At 50.8% G+C, this 21,661-nt stretch overlaps 1 protein-coding gene across 1 annotated transcript in view; it reads left to right on the forward strand.

Moving 5' to 3' along the window:
• The first annotated feature begins 2,679 nt into the window (after positions 1 to 2,679).
• RAB6B (RAB6B, member RAS oncogene family) overlaps positions 2,680 to 21,661 on the forward strand; it is a 59,227-nt gene continuing 40,245 nt past the window's right edge. Inside the window, exon 1 of the mRNA XM_027545689.1 lies at positions 2,680 to 3,132. Within this exon, the coding sequence (XP_027401490.1) occupies positions 3,063 to 3,132 (70 nt within the window). The 5' untranslated portion in view covers positions 2,680 to 3,062. The remainder of the gene's footprint in view (positions 3,133 to 21,661) is intronic.

The raw sequence follows: 21,661 nt of genomic DNA on the forward strand, positions 1-21,661 counted from the left end.
ATTATGGTTTTGATTTGCATTTTCCTGATGCTTAGTGGTTGAGCATCTTTTCATAAGCCTGTTGGCCATCTGCATTTCCTCTTTGGAAAAATGTTTATTCAGTTCTTCTGCTCATTTTAAAATCAGGTTGTTTGGGTTTGTTTTTTTTTTATATTGAGTTGTGTGAGCTGTTTAAATATGTTGAATATTAACCTGTTATCAGTCATATCATTTGCAAATGTCTCCTCCTATTCACTAGGTTGCTCTTTCATTTTGTCAATGGTTTCCTTTGCTGTGTGAAAGCTTTTACATTTAACTATGTCCTGTTTGTTTGTGTTTGCTTTCGCTTTAGGAAATGGATTGAAAAAATATTGCTATGATTCATGTCCAAGAGTGTTCTGCCTACGTTTTTCTCAAGGAGTTTTATAGTATCCAGTCTTACATTTAGGTCTTTAATCCACTTTGAGTCTCTTTTTGTATATGGTATTAGAAAATGTTCTAACTTCATTCTTTTACACATAGCTGGTTAGTATTCCCAGTGCCACTTACTGAAGAGAACAAGACCATGTGCACTCTTAGCACTTTTACTCAGCAAAGTTTTGGAAGACCTAACCACAACAATCAGGGGAAAAAAAAGAAATAAAAGGAGTCCAAATTGGAAAGAAAGAAAGAAGTAAAACTGTTACTGTTTGCAAATGACATGGTACCATTCATAGAAAATCCTAAAGATGCCACCAGAAGACTACTAGAGCACATCCATAAATTTGGTTAAGTTTCAGGATACAAAATTAATATATGGGAAACTATTACATTTCTATACATTAACCATGAACTATCAGAAAGAGAAATTAGGGAAACAATCCCATTTACCATCACATCAGAAGTAATAAAATACCTATAAATAAGCTTACCTAAGAAGTTTAAAGACCTGTACTCATAAAACTAAAAGATACTGATTAAAGAAATTGGAGATGACATATAGATGGAAAGATATACCATGTTCTCAGATTAGAAGAATTAATATTGTTCAAATGACCATACTATCCAAGGCAATCTACAGATTCAATGCAATTCTTATCAAAATGCCAAAGGCATTTTTTTTTTTTACGGAACTAGAACAAATAATTTCAAAATTTGTATGAAAACACAAAAGACCCTGAATAGTCAAAACAATCTTGAGAAAGAACTGGAGGAATCATGCTCCCTGAGTTCAGACTATATTACAAAGCTACAGTAATCAAAACAGCATGCCACTGGCACAAAATCAGACACATAGACCAATGGAATAGAATATAGAACCCCAAAATAAACCCACACACTTACAGTCAATTACTCTATGACAAAGTAGGGGGAAATATACAATGGAGAAAACACGATCTCTTCAATAAGTGGAACAGTTGTACTGACTTGGGGTCTAGATATTCATTCAAACATTCAACAATCATTTCCTAAGCTCAAAGTTAAGTCTTTGGGATTCAGCAGTGGAGACTCAACTGCTGATTTCATGGAACTCATCCTACAGTTTTTAATAAGCAATGAGAGAAAGATTCTAAGTAAATAAACCAGGGAGCCAGACAGGAAGACATTCCAAGCCAGCTATGTAAGTCAAAAAGAGAGCAACAAATGTCCCCTAGAAAACTCCAGAGATGAAGGTTGCTTCTCACCTTTCTCTCTGAATGAAACACACACACACACACAACTTGTTCCCTAACATCTGGGGTATAATCCCAAATGAACATCCATTGAACAGCCCTAAAAGAACAGACCACGTGGCAGCAGCACAGCAGAAGCAGTTTGGTGAAACCTCAATTACCCAGAATGCTAGGACCAGATTGGGAGAGCTTCTAACGCCTGGCACCTGCTCCTTGTTCTCACCCACTCACAAATTATCTGTGTGCCTTAACAGGTCGGGTGAATGCAGAGGCAAATGGGAGGTCTCCCTCCTGTCCTCTGGGAGCTCATTGTCCAGATACACCTAATTGCCAATGCAGGAGTGGTGTTGTCAGCCCATAGATCCCAGGGTCCAGGGATCCAGGATTCCATCCTGGAGATGGAAGAGCTGACATTCAGGGCCTCGTTCCTCTTCTCTCCCACAGGGCATTGGGTTTAAGATAAAGTGATGCTTAGGGGCGGTTGAAGTAGGGTGCTCCTTTTATCGGTGCTCCTCTCCAGTTGGGCATGTCTGCGGGTGGGTGGCGTTGGGGGGGGGGCGGGGGACACCTATGACTCTACAGAGGCGCCCAAGAGGAGGGATCTGGGGAGAAGAGGGGAGGGAGGGCCAGACACACGCTCCAGATGACAGTAGAGCCGGTCTGCGCCGACACGGTCCACCACACCCTGGCTCACCGACCCCCCGCCCCGACTTCTTTCCTTTTCACCCTCTCGGATGGCTGCGCTGAGTGTGTATCAGTGTCGCAGGGGGAGAAAGAAGGGGTAACATCTAGGTTTAAAGACCAGAAACAAATATCCCTTGACAATTTCACGTCATTTTCTGCATTCAAAAGAGAGGTGGAGTGGGGAAGACAGACGCAGTGGGGCAATGAGAGAGGGTCCGATTCGGTAGCCTCTTCAAGGCACGGCTGTGCGACCCTCTCCCGCCCGAGTGCGGGCTCCGGGTGGGTGGACTGACGCCCCTCAGCCCCGCAGCGCCGCGGGCCCCGCATGACATCAGAGGCTAGGGAGCGCGCAGAGCGCAGGCGCGGGCGGAGAACCTAGGCGGGAGGGGGCCGACTGGTGCGGCTCGGGAGAGCGCTCCTCCGCCCCGCGCGCCTGAGCCCCGCTCCGCCGGATCCTCGCAGTCCGCGCCGCGCCTCGGGCGTCCAGAGCGCGCCGCATCAAGCGCCGCCTGCGGCCGCCCAGCCCCATCCTTCCTCCTCCTCCTCCTTATCTTTCTCCTCCTCCTCCGCCACCGGACACGCAGCCGCAGGCCGGGGCCGGGACGCAGCTGGGGAGTCAGGGACGCGCGCAGCCAGCCCTTCCCCCTCCGGCTCCCGCACCGCCGGCCGCCTCCCCTCGCCCTCCTCCTCTCCCCTCCCTGCTCCTTCGCTTCTCCTCCTCCTCTCCCAGCCCCAGCTGCCAGCACCATGTCCGCAGGGGGAGATTTTGGGAACCCACTGAGAAAATTCAAGTTGGTCTTCCTGGGGGAGCAGAGCGGTAAGTACCCCGCTTATTCCCCGGGTTTGGAGTCGAGCCCACCCCCGCCGCCAAATCATCCACCCCACTGGGACCCCGACCTCGGCTCGAAAAGGCCCCTCGGTGCCGGGGTAGAGGAGAGGTTTGGGGATGGGGCGGTCGTGGCCGGCTCGGAGGGGCCAGCAGGGGAGGCTCCAAGGGTAAGGGCCGACGAGGCGCTGGGGCCAGAGGTGGGGGTGAGGGTGGGATCTGGGGTGGGGGCTCGGGGTGCGGTGCAGGTGCGGCGCGGCGGGGAGACCGGAGGGCGGCGGCTCGCTCGGCGGCGCCGGCCGCGGGCGTGAAGGCTCCGGGCTCGCTGGCTCGCTCGCACTGCGGCACCGGCTGCGGGCGACCGCGCAGGTGGCGGGGCGCCGATGAGGGTCGCAGGGAGGGCGAGTGCACCTCTTTAGAGAACGAGACCGCACTGGCGTCTGGCCGCTCCCCAAACCGCGGCACCGGAGGGGCTCCCTGGGGCCCCTGACGGGAACCGTAATTGCGGACACGTCCAGGCCCTGGGGCAGACGGCCGCGGGGGAGAAGACCGACATCTGTCTCTTCTGAGAAGAGCCAGGTGCAGATCGTGGGGGCACAGGGCGCCTACCTCCCCTGACTTATGTCCGACTGGGCACAGAACGTTCTAGACCCGCTGCCCTTCGCTGCTGTGTTTTAGCCGCTTTGAGGCTCAGGGGTCTGAGCGATGACAACAGGGGTTCCCAGTGCAGGGCAGATTTGGGGGATGGTACCGTGGCGCCTTGCACCAAGAGCCGCGAAGCCCGGCGCTGGGCAGAGAAAGGACCAGGCGACACGCCCTGCCTGGCTTCCCAGCACCCCTCCCAAGAGCGTTCTCGGCGGATTCTTCCAACCCCCACCTCCCAGCTCACCGCCCTTCTTGGGGGAGGGGAGGCCACCGTGGCAGCGGGCCAGGGGCCAGGGAGACGGGGAGACAAACGGCTTTCCTGCTGTCTGGTAGCTCCCCTGGGGAAAGCATCTCTGAAAGCCAGGTTAGTGCTGAGGAGGGAAGACCAGACTGAAGAGCTTGGAGCCTCTGACACTTGTAGGAAGGAGCGGTTCTCAGAGCATCCCTGCAGAGGCCTCTCACCTGAGGCTGCGGGGAGACAGGCAGGACCTTGACCTGCTCTGGGAGAAGGCTGTCTCTGGAGGGAAGACCACCAGCTGTAGCTCTACAAACCAGTCCAGTTCACCTGGTTTAGTGCCTGTCTGTACAAGGGGCCGCAACACACACAACCTTGGGAGGACCTGGTGAGCTCCAGGAGCTGCTGTGATGCGTGTGTACATATTGGTTGTGGAGGTCACATGACAGTCGCCTGCCTGCCGCTGCTCATTACCTGGGATGGAGGGATGGCTCAGAGAAGGGTGTCAGAAGGTGGCCAAGCTCTGACATGGGTTTTAGGGCCAAGCTGGGCATTTCTGAACAAGACAACTCAGCCAGCCAGCCCTGTGTCCTGGACTCTTGAGTTTCTGATCTTAGTAGATTCCAGTTTCACAAAACTAACTTTTTCTTGTGCCTAAAAGGATTTGGGAGTAGCCGGGTTGGTTTTCACATTACAGTGCTAATCTTACCAGTGCTAGAGCCCTGGGAGTTGAATTCTTAGCTGTGTTCCCTTGAGGAGATTTCAAAGCCTCTCTGAGCCTTAGTTTCTGTCTCTGTAAGATGGTTGCCTGACGGTTGTTCTCTTACCCCTTCATGTTTCCTCAGTGTCTCTCAAAGGGCTGGACCCAGAGAGGCTGTCAATAAACACGTTTTTATTCCAAGTCTGAACATGCTTCAGTGAAGGGCCAGGGGTTTGATAAGGAGAATGCATCTGGTGTGTTTGAGTGAAAACTCTGGGCTCCCTCAGAACCTCTGATGGGCTGAGGCCCCTGATGAGCTCTGCAAACCCTTTTTGCACCTAAAATCACAGAAACAAGAGCTGAGGGCCTCAGAGAGCGAGCCCCCACCTCTTCAGCATGTTTATAAGGGAAGTTCAAACCCCAGGATGGGGTGTGGACCCAGAGGTCTATTGTGAGTTGTTAACACTTCTGGGACTGGAACTCATGTCTCCTGTTCCCAGTCACTAACGTGCCATTGGGAAATGAGGTGACCTTGAATTGGGAAAGACAAGAATTGGGAATCTTTACTTCTTAGGAGGTGGTGGTTACCAAACTCTACTCTGGCCAGGATTGTGGCTGGGTTGGGTGACCTGGTGGGAATGCCAGGCTAGTCGTTTGGGATCATGGTTTCTGGGCCCTTTGAACGTGGTCATTAGGGGAAAAGGCACTGCCGTTAGCCACACTGGTTCTTTCTGGCAGGGATCTCTAAGGCCCTGAAGACTCCTCCCACTTTGTTATATCATTAGTGGGTTATTTACCTTCAATTTTACAGAGCTTTGGGGTCCCGGAGTTATGCAGGGGACATGTGCATCCCTGAGCCTGGCGAAACAGACTTCCATCTCGCCTGCACGCGCTTTTATACATGTTGGTCCTTCGTGCCCTCATCCTCCACAGCCTGTGTGGTGGGGGGAGCCGCTGAAGTCTGGCCATCACCTCCACCTTGGGTCTCCCTCCCTGTGTGACGTTGGAGGTCCCTCCCCTTCTGTACATGGGGAACTCAGGTCTGCTGAGCACAGCAGAGACTTCTAGAACAGCAGTGGGCTGGCCTGTATAAGCTGAGCCTCCTGGAAGCGGGCCAGGGGAAGGAAGTGGAGGGCTATGGCCTTCTCTTGTTTCCTGTACCTGGCATAATGGTGGCATCTCTCTAGGCCAGTGGGCAAGGACAGCTGGGTCCCAGAGAGGAGTACCCACCCTGGAGCCTAGTGATGAGGAGGGTGCCCTGAACCAGATAATACCAGGGGCATAGGGCCTTCAGAGATATACTAGGGACCAGGTTTGGTTGGGACACCTTGAGGAGCCACTCTAGAGAGAATACCTCTAGTCTATAAGAGAGCACCCCCTCCAGGCACAGAATGATTGCTTGCCCTGGATTGTGGAATACAGGGCTGGCCACTGTCAGCTTGGCAGGGGAAGGGATTGTGCAGAGAGTATTGTAGACCCAGGATGAAGGGTTTCCTTGCAGTGGGGAGGCTGAACAATCCTCTTGGGGCTCAGATGGCTCTCTGAGCCTGCTGGCCTTGCTCTCATGCCACTGGCAGTTGTTGGGGAGAGGGGGTGATGCACACTAGTCCTGATTTGGGCACTTGGTGGCATCCAGAGAAGGGAGGCATGAGCAGATATCTGAGGAAGGCGCACACCTCAGGGACACAGCCCTGCTTCTGAGTTCTGCTGGAGTTCTAAGGGGTCTCCGGCTTCACTCAGAGCGTCTGCAAGTGTGTGTGGCCTGGAGGAGGAAGTGTGCTGTGTCTGCTGCACGCTGGCCTCTGCTAATCTCCCTTCCCCGAGACTCCTCCAGCCAGAGCAGGAAGACGGGTGGACCCGAGTTTGGTCTACTTCCCCAGGCTGAGGCCAGCAGGCCAGCTGCCCCCTCTGACTGGGTGCCCCCCATTCCCCCTGGCAGTGGTGCTGCTGGAGGTGCCATCCACACACTAGACGCAGTGTGAGTGGTGTCCCTGGACTCGTGCCGCACAGTGACCCTGCGGACCCTGCAGGCAGCGTTGTTGTTTAGTCATTTGCTTAGCCATCCCTCTCTCCCTCCCCCACCCACATCTCCCTTCCTCCTCCCAGCATCCATTTATTCATTCCGTCAGATCTTTGAGTGGATCCCTGCCTCATGGAGCTTATAGTCCACTGGGGAGTGCAGATGTCTGCGGGTATAATTCCAGTAAAGGTCTGCGAGAGCCGTGACGAGGGAGGAACAGCTGCTGTGGAAGCGCATAGCGGGGTGTCCTGCCCACCTTCAGGGGTCAGGTGACCACGGTGCTTTCTAAAGGCTTCAGAGGAGAAGAGGAGGAGATGCTTCTACAGGCAGCATGCTGGGCTGAGCGCAGGGAGTAGGTCTCACAAGGGGCCCATCCTCTCTGGGAAGCTTTGTTCATTCTTCTCCCCACTTTGTAGAATAAGTGTGTGGGGTGGGGAGCAGGATGCTGAAGGTGACCCTCAGGCTTGCTACTGCTGAGAAGGAAGGAGCTGTCCATCCACTTTCATCCCAGTCCTCACTGCTGGCTCCTTCCCTGCCCATGGCCGGGCCCACCCTGGACCCCTGCCTTCCCACCATGCACACTGCCACAGCCACCCCGGAAGCCTGCCACTGGCCTGGTGACTGTGCCTAACCCCAGAGGTTTGCTCCTCCCAGACCCGCTGGCCCTGCTGTGCCCAGTCTAGCTGGGCACTTGCCATGGCAGAGCTTTGCTTTTTCTGAACATTTTAAAAAACAATCATATGCTGCCCCGGACCTCTGTTGTGTTGATTATTTAGGATTTTTAAAATGTTTACTAACTTTTTTGAGGTACAAAAACCCTACCTGAATTTTAAGCCCCTTAAGAGCAAATTTCAGCACCTAAGATCTAGTCACCTTTCCCACCTGTCCAACTGCAGGAGGTTTGTACTTATTAAATATCTCATTTGAAAATGATGAGAGATCTTTGCTGTGTGGGATTTGCCGATGGCCCATCAGTACATTGAAAGTGAAAGGAGTCAAGGCGGCTTTGAAATAAGGTTCTTCCTCCTGACACCTGCCACTTTGTCAAGCCAGAGGATTTTTATCCACAGCACTTGAGTCTTCGTAGAGGATTGGCTCATTTCATCCTTGGTTGTGCTCAACTCACCCTTCATCTTATAGAACCTGAATTTCTTAGGGCACCCCCGTCCCTACTACCATTTCTGAAGAACTGTGAGAGAGCAGCAAGGCCCCCAGAGATGGGGCAGAAGGGACACCTCTGGCTTTCTGTGAGATCCAGTTTGAGTCACCAGGAGACTCAGTTTCTTGGTCCTGCTTTTTCTCTTCCCAAGTTTTCTCCCTGCCTTAGTGGCTGGGTAAGAGAGGGTACCTTGGATGTTGGATACAGATCCAGAACCTTTGCTTTATTTGATTAAACAACTGGGTATATGAGGTCAGACACACACAGACAGACACCAAGACAAGAGTTAACCTGTACTCAGCATAAGAAACAGAGCTTCCCGTGTAGCTCAGTGGGTAAAGAATCTGCCAGCCATGCTGGAGACCTGGGTTCTTTTCCTGGGTCAGGAAGATTCCCTAGAGAAGGAAATGGCAACCCACTCCAATATTCTTGTCTAGAGAATCCCATGGACAGAGGAGCCTGGCAGGCTACAGTCCATAGTGTTACAAGAGTCAGATACAACTTAGTGTATGCTTTCTTCTTCTTTCTGGCATAAGATAAAAGTGATATCCTCAGTGCTGATGATAAATCTCAAGAACCAGCCAGAAGAGAAACAAGAAACTGTGAGATCTGGTTTTGGTGGTGCAGGTATAACAATAATTACATGGTCTGATTATCATTATCATTTGTAGCCTCCAAATTGTAATGAATACCATTAAAATATAACAACCTCATTGTCCTTTTGTTACTTATTACATCCCTAAAATTAGCCCATGAATAGTTATCCTTATAGGTGTTATCTTGGCATTGCAAGTCCACCCAGGGCAGACCTGAGGGTGGTACCATCCGTGTCCCATCCAGGCTGCATAGTGTCCCTGTCTTCCCCACCGTGTCTTCCACTGTCGTGGAATGAATGAGCCATTGAATGTGCTGTCTGGTCTCAGTGTAAATAATTTAGAGAAACAAGATGGACAGCCGCGTTGCAGAAGGTGATGAAAGGTTAGGTCGAACTGCAGAATTCATAAACGTCGGGAGTGGACTGCTGTATTGGGTGTTTCTTCTGTACTGCTGTCTGTGTGTCTGTCATCATTTTCTATTTCTCACTACAGAGAAGATGGCGGAGGTTGCCAGGGAGAAGTACCCCATGCACCCTGAGATGGCCAGCTTTTGTTAGATCCTGAAAGACAGGCTGCCAGAAAATCAGGCCGTAGGCAGGGCTAGGCACTTAAGCCCTGAGGGGACTGTTGAGGATGAGAAAGCCAGTTTCTGCTTCCTGGAACAGGGCAGGGAAGAATGAAGGTTCCTAATGCCTGAGGACTCCTAAGAGAGCTTCTAATACCAAACTTGATATTTCCAATTCCCTTTATTATTTCGGTAACTTTGGCCCTGAACTAAGTGAGATCATTTTGAAAAGTAAATTTTCACTACCATGATACATTATTATTTTAGTAAAATGATTTATTTTTAATAGAAAGGCATATTTATTTTGATCTCTTGGTAACAAGGTTGGTGGGAGCCCAGGTGGCTCAACCACACATCCTGGACCAGGTAGCAGTCGTTCCTAGGGGGTAACATAATCAAAGGACAGGCCCGGGTGCAGGAGAAAGCAGATTATTCCTCACTCCTGAGGGCAGGATGGAGCCTTTAAAGTAAAGGCTGCCTCCATAAAATGCTCGAAAAGCATGGCAGCCGGGAGCCCCAGCAGGAGCTGGGTGCAGTGGGCAGGTGAAGAAGGGGACTTCCTTTGGTGGGTTCTGTGCTGCAGACCTCAGCTTTCTTCCAGGGCCTGGGCAGCTGGGGTGGGGCTTCTTGCCTTCACGGGTTTCCCTGGAGCAAGAGGTTTCCAATATTGGGGGTCACAGACTGACTCAGTTTCCCCTGTGGCTGGAGAGGAGGTGAGGTCAGGTCACAGAGACTGATATGGCCGGGAGCTGGGACTTTCTCCCAAGGGTGGTGGGGAACTGGCAGAGGATCCTCAGCTGGGGGGTGGCCTGGTCAGCTTACTGGGGAAGGATCCATTATTCTAGAGGCGTGGAGAGGAAGGGAAGGTGGTGTCCAGACCCAGCCAGCCCTTTCTGACAAAATGGAGTTGACCCTCCTGGGTTCCTGTGCCCTCCCCCAGTTAACCCAAGTGGCATTTGGGAAAACCCAGTGTGCTCAAGGCTCCACACAGGGAGCCATAGACATGGGATTCATCCTGTTTGGCAGAGGCTCTGAGAGAGCTGGTCACGCCCAGCGACTCCCTGCTTATGTGGCAGGTTGGAAATCCAAACCTGGGTCGCCACGAGAAACCGTGAGCTGTTGGGCCTTGTGCCTCAAAGGCAGGCCCAGGCTTGAGGGGGGCGGGGAGACAGAAGAACACTGAGGTTGTGTGGAAACGGGGTCCACAGTAGGTGCCTCCTGGGCAATCACATGCCAGGCTCTTTGCTGAGGCAGAGCTGGCAAACAGCATGGCCGGTGTGGGGTGCGGGGGTGGGGGTGGCCTTTAACTCCCCGGACTGGTAGCAATGCTGAGGCCCTGAGCGGGAGGAGGGCTCTCGGAAGGAAGCAGGGTCTCCTCGAGGGAGTCCGATGGAGCTGGGATTGCATAGCAGGCCCTCTGTTCTCATACAGTGTGAGCTGCTTATCTGGGATGGTTTAAAGGGAGCTGATAGGGATGGTGTCACTAAAGTCCTCTAAGTCAGCCTTACTGCCATGGAGGAAGAATATTCCCCAAGTTCTAGCTGAGAACTAATTACACAGGAGGGAAGAACCAGTCACTCTGAGAAGCTGGTTCCCACCAGCTCTGGGGGTAACCCTTCCTTTGGCTTCCTCCTCCCTCATAGGCCTGGAGATATCAGGGCCCTGGAGACCCTGATTCTGTCCGGTGCCTGCCATCAGCTGGCCATGTGGTTGGATTAGCCCTAGCCCATCTCTGGCGTTCGCGATATCCCCCTGGAGGCTAGCGGATCTGGTGATCATGGGCCAGTGGAGCTCTAACTGGTTTTTTATTCAGCACCAGCTTAGAGTAGGATGCCAAGCCAGTAACACTCCCAGCCTGGACACAGCACAGGATAGAGGGGCTGCAAGGATGAAGGCACGGGATCAGGGCCTCTGCCAGCTGTCTCCTGTGCAGCTGCCCTGGGCTCCAGGGCAGGGTCCACTCCAGTCCGCCACCTCTTCTCTTGGCCGGCATTCTAGGCCCACCCACCTGGGTCCAGCCCTCCCTGCTGTGCCCTCAGGCTGCTGTGGTTCATCCCTGCTGATGATGTGTTTGGCTCAGGTTGCCAGGCAACAGGGATGGAGCTGTCTTGTCCTTCCTGCCGGGAGGCATTTATTCCATACAGAGGACCCATGATGAGGACAGTCTCAGGTACGCCTACTCCAGGACACTTCCTTCTGCAGGCAGGTGGGCAAGTGGTAAGCAGGGATGGCTGGGAAAGGCCCAGAGCCAAAGGGGGGTATGCAGTGTCCACCACAGACCAGTCAGGCTTCTTGACCCAGTCCTGGCTCCCACTCCAGCCCCATCACCAGCGCTGTCCTTTCAAGCCCTGGGCTTCCTCCCCGGCCTGGCCCTTACTGTCTGGGTGTTGGGATGGAACAGGACCCCCTGTGCTCATTTCCCTCCCCAAGACAGTAGAGTCTTCATGACTTTCATGATGTACTGATTGCATCAATACATGACAATGCTGAGTGCTCCAGAGGAGGTCATTTTGTTAATGAATAGTAATGGTGATCTCCCCTTGGAGATGTGTGAGGGGGAGAGAAGTAAGGGTTCAAGGCTTGGAGAGTCACTCATAGACTCTCTTTGTGTAGTGAGCTGCAGGGCACGCATCCCTGATCTGAAAGGTAGAGCTGCCCATCCCATTTTATAGAGGGGGGAAGTGAGGCTCTGAGAGGCGGAGGCACTTACACAGTGTGCAGGGCCGACAAGCTGCTACCGCCAAGCTCGGAAGGACCCCAAGGGCCCTGAAAACCCCAAGGTAGTGTTTTCCCTGCTTCCCAGCCTGGCAGGGAGCCAGGCAAACTCACCCTGAACCCCCTGGCCCCACAGTTGCTCACAGGCTAAGTACCTCAACTTCACTGCTACTGTCCTTCGCTAAGGACATGGCCCGGGGACTGCAGGCCAGAGGTTCTGCCCTGTGAGTGGAATAGTGCTTGACCCAAGGTAAGTGGGTTGTAAGCCTCAGCCAGTGTTGATGGGAATATTAAGTACACAAGCAAACCTGTGGGTGTGGTCTGCTGGGGAGTCAGGGAAGGCTTCCTGGAAGAGGTGGTATACAGTGAGCAAGAATTCACTGGCAGGTGAGGGGAGGCATCATGAACCTCCTGGCTCATCATGAGAGGGCCCGGCTCTGCCAAGGCCAAGGCCTGTGATGGGCATGGGTGTTCCAGGGAATTGGGTGTGCTTCACGTGGCTGGGCTCTGGTGTGGTCGGGGGAATGTGGTGGGAGGAGTTCTACCTGGGGAAGCAGGGTCAGGCCACATGCCAGGATCTGAGCCTTCCCCACAGGTAGCCAGAACACACTGGGGGGCTTCAACCAAGGAAGGGTGTGTCTATAGGTTGAAAGACAGAGATATGATCTGGTTGCAAGCATGTGTCCTGAACCAGGCCACTGGGAACATTCAGAGGATGAAATTTGGAGAAGGGCTTGTGACAGGTGTCAACTTGAGCTTTCTTCTAGGCCTCACGTTCAGCTCTGCTAGGGATGTATATTTTCTTCATTGTTTCTCTGTTGAGTGAGGACTCGGCAACAATGAAGGGATGGGGAGGAGGGGGTTTTGTCCTCTGCAAGAGCACACTGTCCTCAGATGTACCCAAACTGGCTGCCTTAAGCTCCTCAGTCCTTCGGCCCCTACTTCCCCTGGGTGCCCCTGGACTGCTGGCTGCCCTTCCAGGCTCTTCCCATCCGGCTCAGGGCAGGATTCACCACCTGGTGAGAAGCTGCTGCTGGGTGTGTGCGTGCCCCAGCCCTCCTGTAGCCTCCTGTTACTGCCTCCCTTGCTGGACTTTCCATCCAGCAGACACCTGACTCCCTCTTTTGCTTTCTTCCGTGGATTCCCCTTGTTCTACTCTGTGGCTTCCAGCTCCCCAGCAAGCCCAGGGATCTCTGAGGACTGGAGGGAGGCCTATGTGGAGAAGAGCCTCCTTCCCCACCTGGGAAACAGAAACCCAGTCTTGAGGGGGCTGCACAAAAAGCAAAGCTGGGAGCCAGGGAGCCAGCATGGAAGAAAGTCCTGCCGTCCTGACCCCAGCCCCCACCCACAGGCCAGGTCATGGTCTCATAGTCTGTTCTCAAGGCCTGAAATGCCACCCTCCAAAGCCCTGTTAACCTCGGCTCCCTGCCCCTCTTGTCTTCTGGCCCTGGAGGTTATTGAGCCCCACCTGGGTATTCCTTTGTCAGTGTAGCTGGTGTCAGGAGAATATCCTAATTGGGAATCATCAGTGATCACTGCCAGAGAAGGCAATGGCACCCCACTCCAGTACTCTTTTGCCTGGAAAATCCCATGGACGGAGGAGCCTGGTGGGCTTCAGTTCATTGGGTCGCTAAGAGTCGGACACGACTGAATGACTTCACTTTCACTTTTCACTTTCATGCATTGGAGAAGGAAATGACAACCCACTCCACTGTTCTTGCCTGGAGAATCCCACAGACAGGGGAGCCTGGTGGGCTGCCGTCTATGGACTTGCACAGAGTCGGACACGACTGAAGCGACTTAGCAGCAGCAGCGGTCACTGCACGTTTCAGTGGGCAGGGCCACATTCACCATCTGTGAGGTCAGCATGAATAGGGAGACCTGTGCCCTCAGCTGGTGCTCACCAGCGGTGTCACCTCTGCCCAGGTTGCTGGCCCAGAAAAAACCAACCTGGAAGTTGGCAGCAAGCAGCTCAGCCCAGCTTTGACCCGTGCAAAACCCTGCTCCATACCCCCTTTGCCCTCCTCTCTGGGGTAAAGGTGGGACCAGGAGACACATCCCTGGCTTGGGACTGCAGAACTGCAAGTGTGACCTCCGCACAGGGGACGGGTCCCTCTGGGGGAGGGGGCAACGGAGAGAGAGGCAGAGAAAATGTTCTGTGCTGACCACATTGGTGAGTGGGGAACAGACATCACACAGACGGAGAGAATCAAGTGAAGCATTCAGAACACGCGTTTCTTGTGTATTTCCCCATCCAGTGAGTGGGGGGAGACGGGAGGAAACTGGGAGCATCAGGGGGTGCCAGAAAGAGAAGACCATGGAGGCACTGAGGGGAGGCCCCCCACCAGACACAGACTCCAGAGTGCCACCATCATGGGGCTTCTGGCTGCCTCACGCTGCGGCCTTGGGGAAGCTCGGCTGGTGTAGGCTCTAGGCAGTGGTGCTGTCCACCCCGATGTCCTGACCAAGGAGAATTAAAGGATCCTGTGGAGACACTGATTCCTGTTGGGCACAGGAATGATGGGACTAATTCTGTATTCAGGTGGAGGATGAGGTGAGAGGTCGGGACCTGCTGCTGTGAGGAGGGTGATGACCCCTCACCAGGCAGAGCAGGAGTGGAGAGAAGGGCTCTCACTTGTCCCGGGGGATGAGGGAGGCATTTGTCAGCTCACTGCACCAGTGCTGCGACTCCAGGCTTCCTTGAACATACTGGTGCCTCCACAAATCTCTTCCCCACTAGGCCACCGCGGTTCCCAGACTGGGTGGCTGCAAGTGGGGTCAAGCCTTGGATCCAGGAGATTGTTTGGTTCTGTTCTTCTTTGTGTTAAGAGCATTTCTGAGAAGGGTTTCTTTTTGGGGAAATAAAAAAGCCACTTGCAGATCAGCCACTTATTTTGGGATATTAACAGATCCTACTTGCAGCACCAGCATCCGGAAATTCTCCCCTGATTCTAATCCATCACTCCCCCACATCCAGCCGGAGCACTGCAGGCTGCTGCCCACGTCAGAGTGTGACATGCAGGTCTGGGAAGGTGTCCAGCTAGCCCACCCACCCTGTTGTCTCCCACCTGCGTCAGAAGAGAGCAGAACTCCAGAGGCTGGGCCAGAACAACTCGGCTCCTTCCTCTGTTGTGCAGCTAAGGGTCATCTAAACCAGAGGTCTAGCCCAGACAGCAGTGTCTGCTCGTCTGTCCACCTCAGCTGGAGGGCTGGCAGTGCTGTGGGAAATGTGTGGTGAGGTAGTCACAGCCTCTAACAGAGAGACCTGTGAGGTTCTGTTGCAGGTGCCCAGCCACTGACACCACTGCAGGAGAGGAGGCGGAGGCTAAGTCAAGAGGAGAGGGGGCATCTTTTAGGAATGTGAGATGGTTTGGCAGATAAGGATCTAAGGTGACCCTAAATGAGTCACCCTTGTGTAGTCCCTTGAATCAGATGGAACCCAACACTTGCTTCTAGCCAATATAGTATGGCAGGGATGATAGCTGTCACTCCCATGATTGTAGCTCTGAAAGACTCCTCTGCTGGCCTTGAAGGAGTGAGCTTCTGTGTGGGGAGAGGGTAGTGAGGGGTCATACAGCAAGGAACTGTGGGTGTTTCTTCTAGAGGAAAAGCAGACCCTGGCCAGAGCTCCCTAAAAAATGGAGACTCAGTCCTCCAGCCACGAGGAACTGAATTCTGTCAACCACCACAGATGGGAGTCTTGAAGAGGACCCGAGCTCCAGAAACAAATGTAGCCCAGTCAATACTGTGATGGTAACCTTGTGAGACTCCAACCAGAGGGTCCGGGAAAGCCAGGCCCAGACTCCTGCCCCAGGAGAGTGTGATATAATAAATATATATTGTTTTGATCCACTTCATGGGTTTGTTACACAGCAACACATAACTAGTACAGATGGGGTAAAAATGTTTCCAGGGAGGACACACCACAGAGATGCTCTCCTTTTGCAGACAAGGAGTTGGAGCTTCCAGGAGGGGCTGTGACCTGCCCCTGGCTAAGCAGCTGGCTGGAGCCCCCCGCAGCAGGCATTGGGGTAGCCCGAGATGTGGACCCTGGTTCTTGCTCTGCTACTGCTCTTCCTTCGTGCAACGTTGACCCTCCTGCTCCCTGGGTCTCTGATTTTTCCTCTGTTGTGTGAAGGGCTGGATCGGGTGATCTCTAGGTGCCTTCTTGCCATGATTTGGTGTTCTGAGGCCACTCTGATCTGTCATCCTTCTGGAAGCCAGGCTTCAGGGCCTCACTGCAGTTGAATCTCTGCTGCTCCTCCCTTGTGTTTCTCCCGGGGCTTCAAGAGGCAGCACCTTCCTGACCTGGGCACACTTCGGTAAGCCTGATGGGCTCAGACAAACCTCCGAGGTGGAGTTCTGGGCTGTGCACCACGAGAGTTACTATCTGACTGTGACCCTTGTGCTATGCGATCCTGGGCAAATGGCCCCTCTTCTCTGACCTCACATCTCCTCAGCTCGGTGAGAGGCTCAGTCAAGTATAATTCCAGGGTTCTCGATGGCTCCCACTCTTCTGTGGTGCTGCTTTGCAGCTTGTGGGGTGGAGACAGGTGAGGCAGGCTACATTTTTTTCTGGTACCCAGGCATCCAAGTCCAGGAGGAGACCTGGATAGCCACCCAGTTCCTTGTTTCCCAAGCCTGGCCCTGTAAGCACCCCAGTGCCTGGCCTGCAGTCATTTCTGGTCCACGGGGCTAGAGACAGAATCTTCCTTGCCTGCTGAGTGTTACTGTGCTCATTGTCAGGCCTAGGGACACAGAGATATAGAATGCATCTTCCACCCCAGAAACATTGGTCCTTGTCTCTAAATTTCGCCTGCAGGTCCATCCCTACTCCCTGTGTGAAGCCTGAGCAGGTGCCCTTGAGCCCATCCTGAAGGAAGGAGGGATCTTCTTTCTGTTGATTGAGTGGGGAGGTCTCCATGTCCGCTCTTTCCTCACCAGCCCCCTGAATGTGCAGTGGCCTGCGATTTTGCCTGTTTCTTCTGTGGCAAAGCAGCAAGGTGCTCAGGGTGAGCAGACTGTGTGAGGGTGTGCAGGGACAGGGAGGGGTGTTGGGCCCACAAAGTGCTGGGAGCAGCCCCTGTGCAAGGGGAAGCCTTGGAGTCAGCACTCCTGATCAGCCAGCCCAGGGTTCCTCAGAAGGATGCCCTGTCTCCAGCAGCCTGTGACCTTGAGGCCACCTTCTACCTGCCCAAGGGAGCTTGGTCTCATGACCAGGCCTCCATGCATGGACACTGTGGGTCCATTGTCACAAGGCCCCTCTGACTGGACCTCAGCTGATAATCTGGGAAACAAAAGCCATGGCTCTCTGCACTCTATCTGCCCACTCTGTCACTATCCTGCTCTCCTCTCCCTAGAATGGGGCTTTTAACAGCAATGCCACCAACAATTTGCCTGAGGGAGAAAAATGTAAATGTGAGTATGTACATATATTACTTTGCAAACCTCCGTGCTGTGGCCAAGTGTTCTTCTCAGTTAAATAAACTAGCAAGTTGCATTAACATGAGCCTTGTCAACAGATCAGCTGGCGGTGGGAATTCAGTGTGTCCTTCTTCCTGCTCTCAAATGTGCATATCCTCACTGTGGGTGAATTCTCCGTAGCACCCATGCAGCTCTCAGACATGTGACATGATGGCCAGTGCAGGGTTTGTGTGGAGTTGGGCTGAGCCTCAAGCTGATTGGAATGGAGCACATTCTGCCCACCCAGGGTCTGGCTGTCCAGGGAAGCCAGGCCAGGGGGTAACTGTGTGTGCTGTGGGCAGGGCTCCTATTCTAGCTGGGGATGGAGGGTAGCTAACAGTCAAAGCTCGCTGGTGCTGGTGCTTTGGGGACATGGAGGGGAGATTCAGCACCTTTTAAAGCTGACAAGAGTGTTTGAGATGGTTCTCTGAGGCAGAGGGTCCAGACAGTGGGTGGGCTGATCACTGTGTGGTCAGATCTCAAGTAGTTTTTAAGAAATCCTGATGATTTCTCAGTTTCGCAGCTAAGACATCAGGAGGACTAGAGAGTTTCTTCACACACCAGGGCTTCTGGTACCTGCTGGGTTGAGTGTGTGTGTGTGTGTGTGTGTGTGTGTGAGTGTGTGTGTGTGTGTGTGTGTGTGTGTGTGTGTGTGTGTATTGCATGCATCTTGGTGAGCATGTGCCTGTGTGGTTCTGCCGGGTTCTGCCCACCAAGCTGGCCTGTCAAGGCTTGCTCCCTCTCCAGTCTGTGGTTAGAAGGGCTCACAGCAATTCCCACCCAGCGAGGTCCTGGTTCTCTGTGAAGACTGTTGATGCCAAGTACAGTTATATTCTAGTTCCTTAGGAAATTTTCATGTTGACCAGAATGTTTAATCAGAACAAGCCATTTCCTGAATGTGTTCAGAATCTGAGAGACTTGGATATAGTGTTATGCACTATATGTATATGTGTGCATACTTTTAAAAAAATCATCTTGTTAACTTTTTTCCTTTAACTTTTTATTAAAATTTTATTTTAAATAAAATTTTATTTAAAATTATGCCAAAATAAGTTTAGGCTTGTAGAAAGTTGTAGGAATATTATGAAGACATTCCATATGCCTTTTACCCAGAATGATAACTTTTTACTCGTCTCATGGTATTCATGGCACTTCTGTGAGGTAAGCATTTCTTCCCCCATTGGACAGATAAGGACTCTGAGCCTCAGAGAAGATAGTGACTAACTCAAGACCACACAGTGGCAGAGCCAGGGTTAAGATCTAGGACTGTCAGTGGGTGTACTAACCTTGTGTGGTGTGTGAATGTGTTGCTGTCCTGCTTCCCCTGTCCCCAGAACCTCCTTTCTTGTGTTGTAGGTCTGCTAGCTAGAAATAGTCTTGGTACCTGACTTTTTTTATTTCACTTCGGTTTTTGAAAGATCTTTGCTGGGTATAGAATTCTGTGATGACAGTATTTTTCTTCCAGTCCTTCAAATGTATCGCTTCATTTTCTTCTTGTTTGCATGGCTTCTGACAAGGTAACAAAGATTTTTCTTCTGTGTTCTCTTAGGTCTGTGATCCAATAACTTTCTTATTTTTGTTTAAACAGTCAGGTGTCTCTTAAAGATATCTAACTGATATGAAAGACATTTTACATGTTTAGCCATGTAGTGACCATTCCCTGTGTTCACCATTCCTTTATGTGGATCCGCATTTCTATTTGGTGTCATTTCACCTTTTCCTGGAAGACCACCTGTAACATTCCTTGTTATGAGAGTCTTCTGGTGATTAATTTGATCAGCTTTTGAATATTTGAAAAAGTTTTTTATTTCATTCTTGTTTTTGAAAGATGTTAGCTTGTATATATCTTAAAGTTACAGAATTCTAGATTAATACATGTTTCTTTCAGCACTTTACAGGTATTGCTCCATTGTCTTCTTGCTTGCATTGTTTCTGAGGAAAAGTTCCTGTCTTCCTTATATTTGTTTCTCTGTATATAATGTGTTATTTTTCCCTGGCTCTTCTTATGATTTTCTCTGTATCACTGATTTGGTACAGTTTGATTATGATGTAACTTTGTTTGGTTTCTTTTATGTTTCCTTTGCTTAGGGGTTGTTGAACTTTTTGGATCTATGGGTTTATATTTTCTCTCAAATTCAGAGATTTGCAGTAAAACTTTCTTCAAATCTTTCAAGGACTCCAATTACATGTATGTTAGTCTACTTGATGTCATCCCATAGCTCACTGATACTCCAATAATTTATTTCTTTTCTTTTTAACTCTGAATTTTATTTTAGATATTAATATGTCTTCAAGTTCATTAATCTTTTCTTCTGTAGTTAATCTGGGATTAATCTGATGGGGAAACAGTGGAAACAGTGTCAGACTTTATTTTTTGGGGCTCCAAAATCACTGCAGATGGTGACTGCAGCCATGAAATTAAAAGACGCTTACTCCTTGGGAGAAAAATTATGACCAACCTAGATAGCATATTGAAAAGCAGAGACATTACTTTGCCAACAAAGGTCCGTCTAGTCAAGGCTAGGGTTTTTCCAGTGGTCATGTATGGATGTGAGAGTTGGACTGTGAAGAAAGCTGAGCACCAAAGAGTTGATGCTTTTGAACTGTGGTGTGGGAGAAGACTCCTGAGAGTCCCTTAAACTGCAAAGAGATCCAACCAGTCCATTCTAAAGGAGATCAGCCCTGGATGTTCTTTGGAAGGAATGATGCTAAAGCTGAAACTCCAGTAATTTGGCCACCTCATGTGAAGAGTTGACTCATTGGAAAAGACTCTGATGCTGGGAGAGATTGGGGGCAGGAGGAGAAGGGGACGACAGAGGATGAGATGGCTGGATGGCATCACCGACTCGATGGACGTGAATTTGAGTGAACTCCGGGAGTTGGTGATGGACAGGAAGGCCTGGCGTGTGGCGATTTTGGCGTTGCAAAGAGTCAGACATGACTGAGCGACTGAACTGAACCGAATCCAATCTAACATATTTTTCATCTCCCACATTATAGTTTTTAGGAGGATGAGTTGTGTCTTTTTAAATATCTCTGTTTAACTTTTTAAAAGAGTACTTATTTGGCTGTGTTGGGTCTTAGTTGCAGCATGTGGGGTGTTCAGTGCATCACAGGACCTTTCACTGAGGTGCACAGGCTCTCTAGTTGTGGCATGTAGGCCTGGTAGTTGTGGCATGTGAGCTTAATTGCCCTGTGGCATGTGAGACCTTAGTTCCCCTACCAAGGATCAAACCTGTGTCCTGCATTGCAAGGTGGATCTTAACCACTGGAACACAAGGGAAATCTCTGTTTAACTTTTTGAACATATGAAATGCAGTCATAATAATTGTTTTTTTTATATAATTGTTTGCTAATTCTAACATTTGTGTCAGTTTCAATTGATTTTTTCCCTCCTTATTAAGGATCTATTGCTTCTTTTCATGCCTAGTAATTTTTTATTGGATGCTAGACATTGTGAATCTTGTCATGTTGTGTATTGTACAGTTTTTGTATTTCTATAGATATTCCTAGGATTTGTTAGCTGGGACTGGTGGTGCTCAGTCTGTGGCTAATTATCTCCTACTGTTGAGGCACAGCCCTTCTGAGTTCTTGCCCCAATGTCCCATGAATGAGGAATCTTTTCACTCTGGCTGGTAGGAGCAGGCACTATCCCAGGTCTATGTGGATGCCAGGCAGTGTTTCCTTTTTAACCCATTTGGATGGTTCTTTCCCAAGTCTTGAGCAGTATTTTTTTTTTTTTTTGGGTACATCTTTAATGAGCAATCCTTAGCCAAAGACTTAAGGGAGTCACTTTGCAGACCTCTGGTGTTCCCTCTCCCTCTCTGTACCTCCTTTTTCTCTTGTGAACTTTAGCTGCCTTGTTTTCTCTGGACTCTTAGCTCTGTCTCCCTACTGTCTGTCCCATGGCCTGAAATTTTCTCAAAGCAACAATCTGAAGCAATTAGGGAGTTCACCTCATTTGTTTCATATCCCTCAGGGTTTATTGACCTTCATTGCCTGATGTACTGTCTTGTCTTATTATGTTTTGTCTGTATTTTGGTTGTTTCCAGTGGGAAGACAAATCTGATCCTTATTACATGATGTTGACTGGAAGGTAACATCCTTTGGTCTTTGGCTTTTCATTTAATCATTTATTTGTAGGGGACACCAGTCTAGGCCTATGAGTGAGAACATTGGTTTGGGCAGTGGTGTTGTCTGGTCTGATTAGCATCCTTGATTTTCATCTGCAGTGTTTTACAATTAATTATATAAACATGTAAGTTTGCTGCATGATTTCTGTACTCCAGAGTCTTTGCAAGAACTTTTTGCTGTTCAACTCTTACTGAAAACTCATTATTAAAAGCTAGTTTGGTTGTATCTTATGAATACTGTGAATTGTACAGTTGGTCATGTTAACTTTTTTTTGCTTGACTTTTTTGA

This window comes from Bos indicus x Bos taurus, chromosome 1, assembly GCF_003369695.1.
Source record: "Bos indicus x Bos taurus breed Angus x Brahman F1 hybrid chromosome 1, Bos_hybrid_MaternalHap_v2.0, whole genome shotgun sequence".
NCBI lineage: Eukaryota > Metazoa > Chordata > Mammalia > Artiodactyla > Bovidae > Bos > Bos indicus x Bos taurus.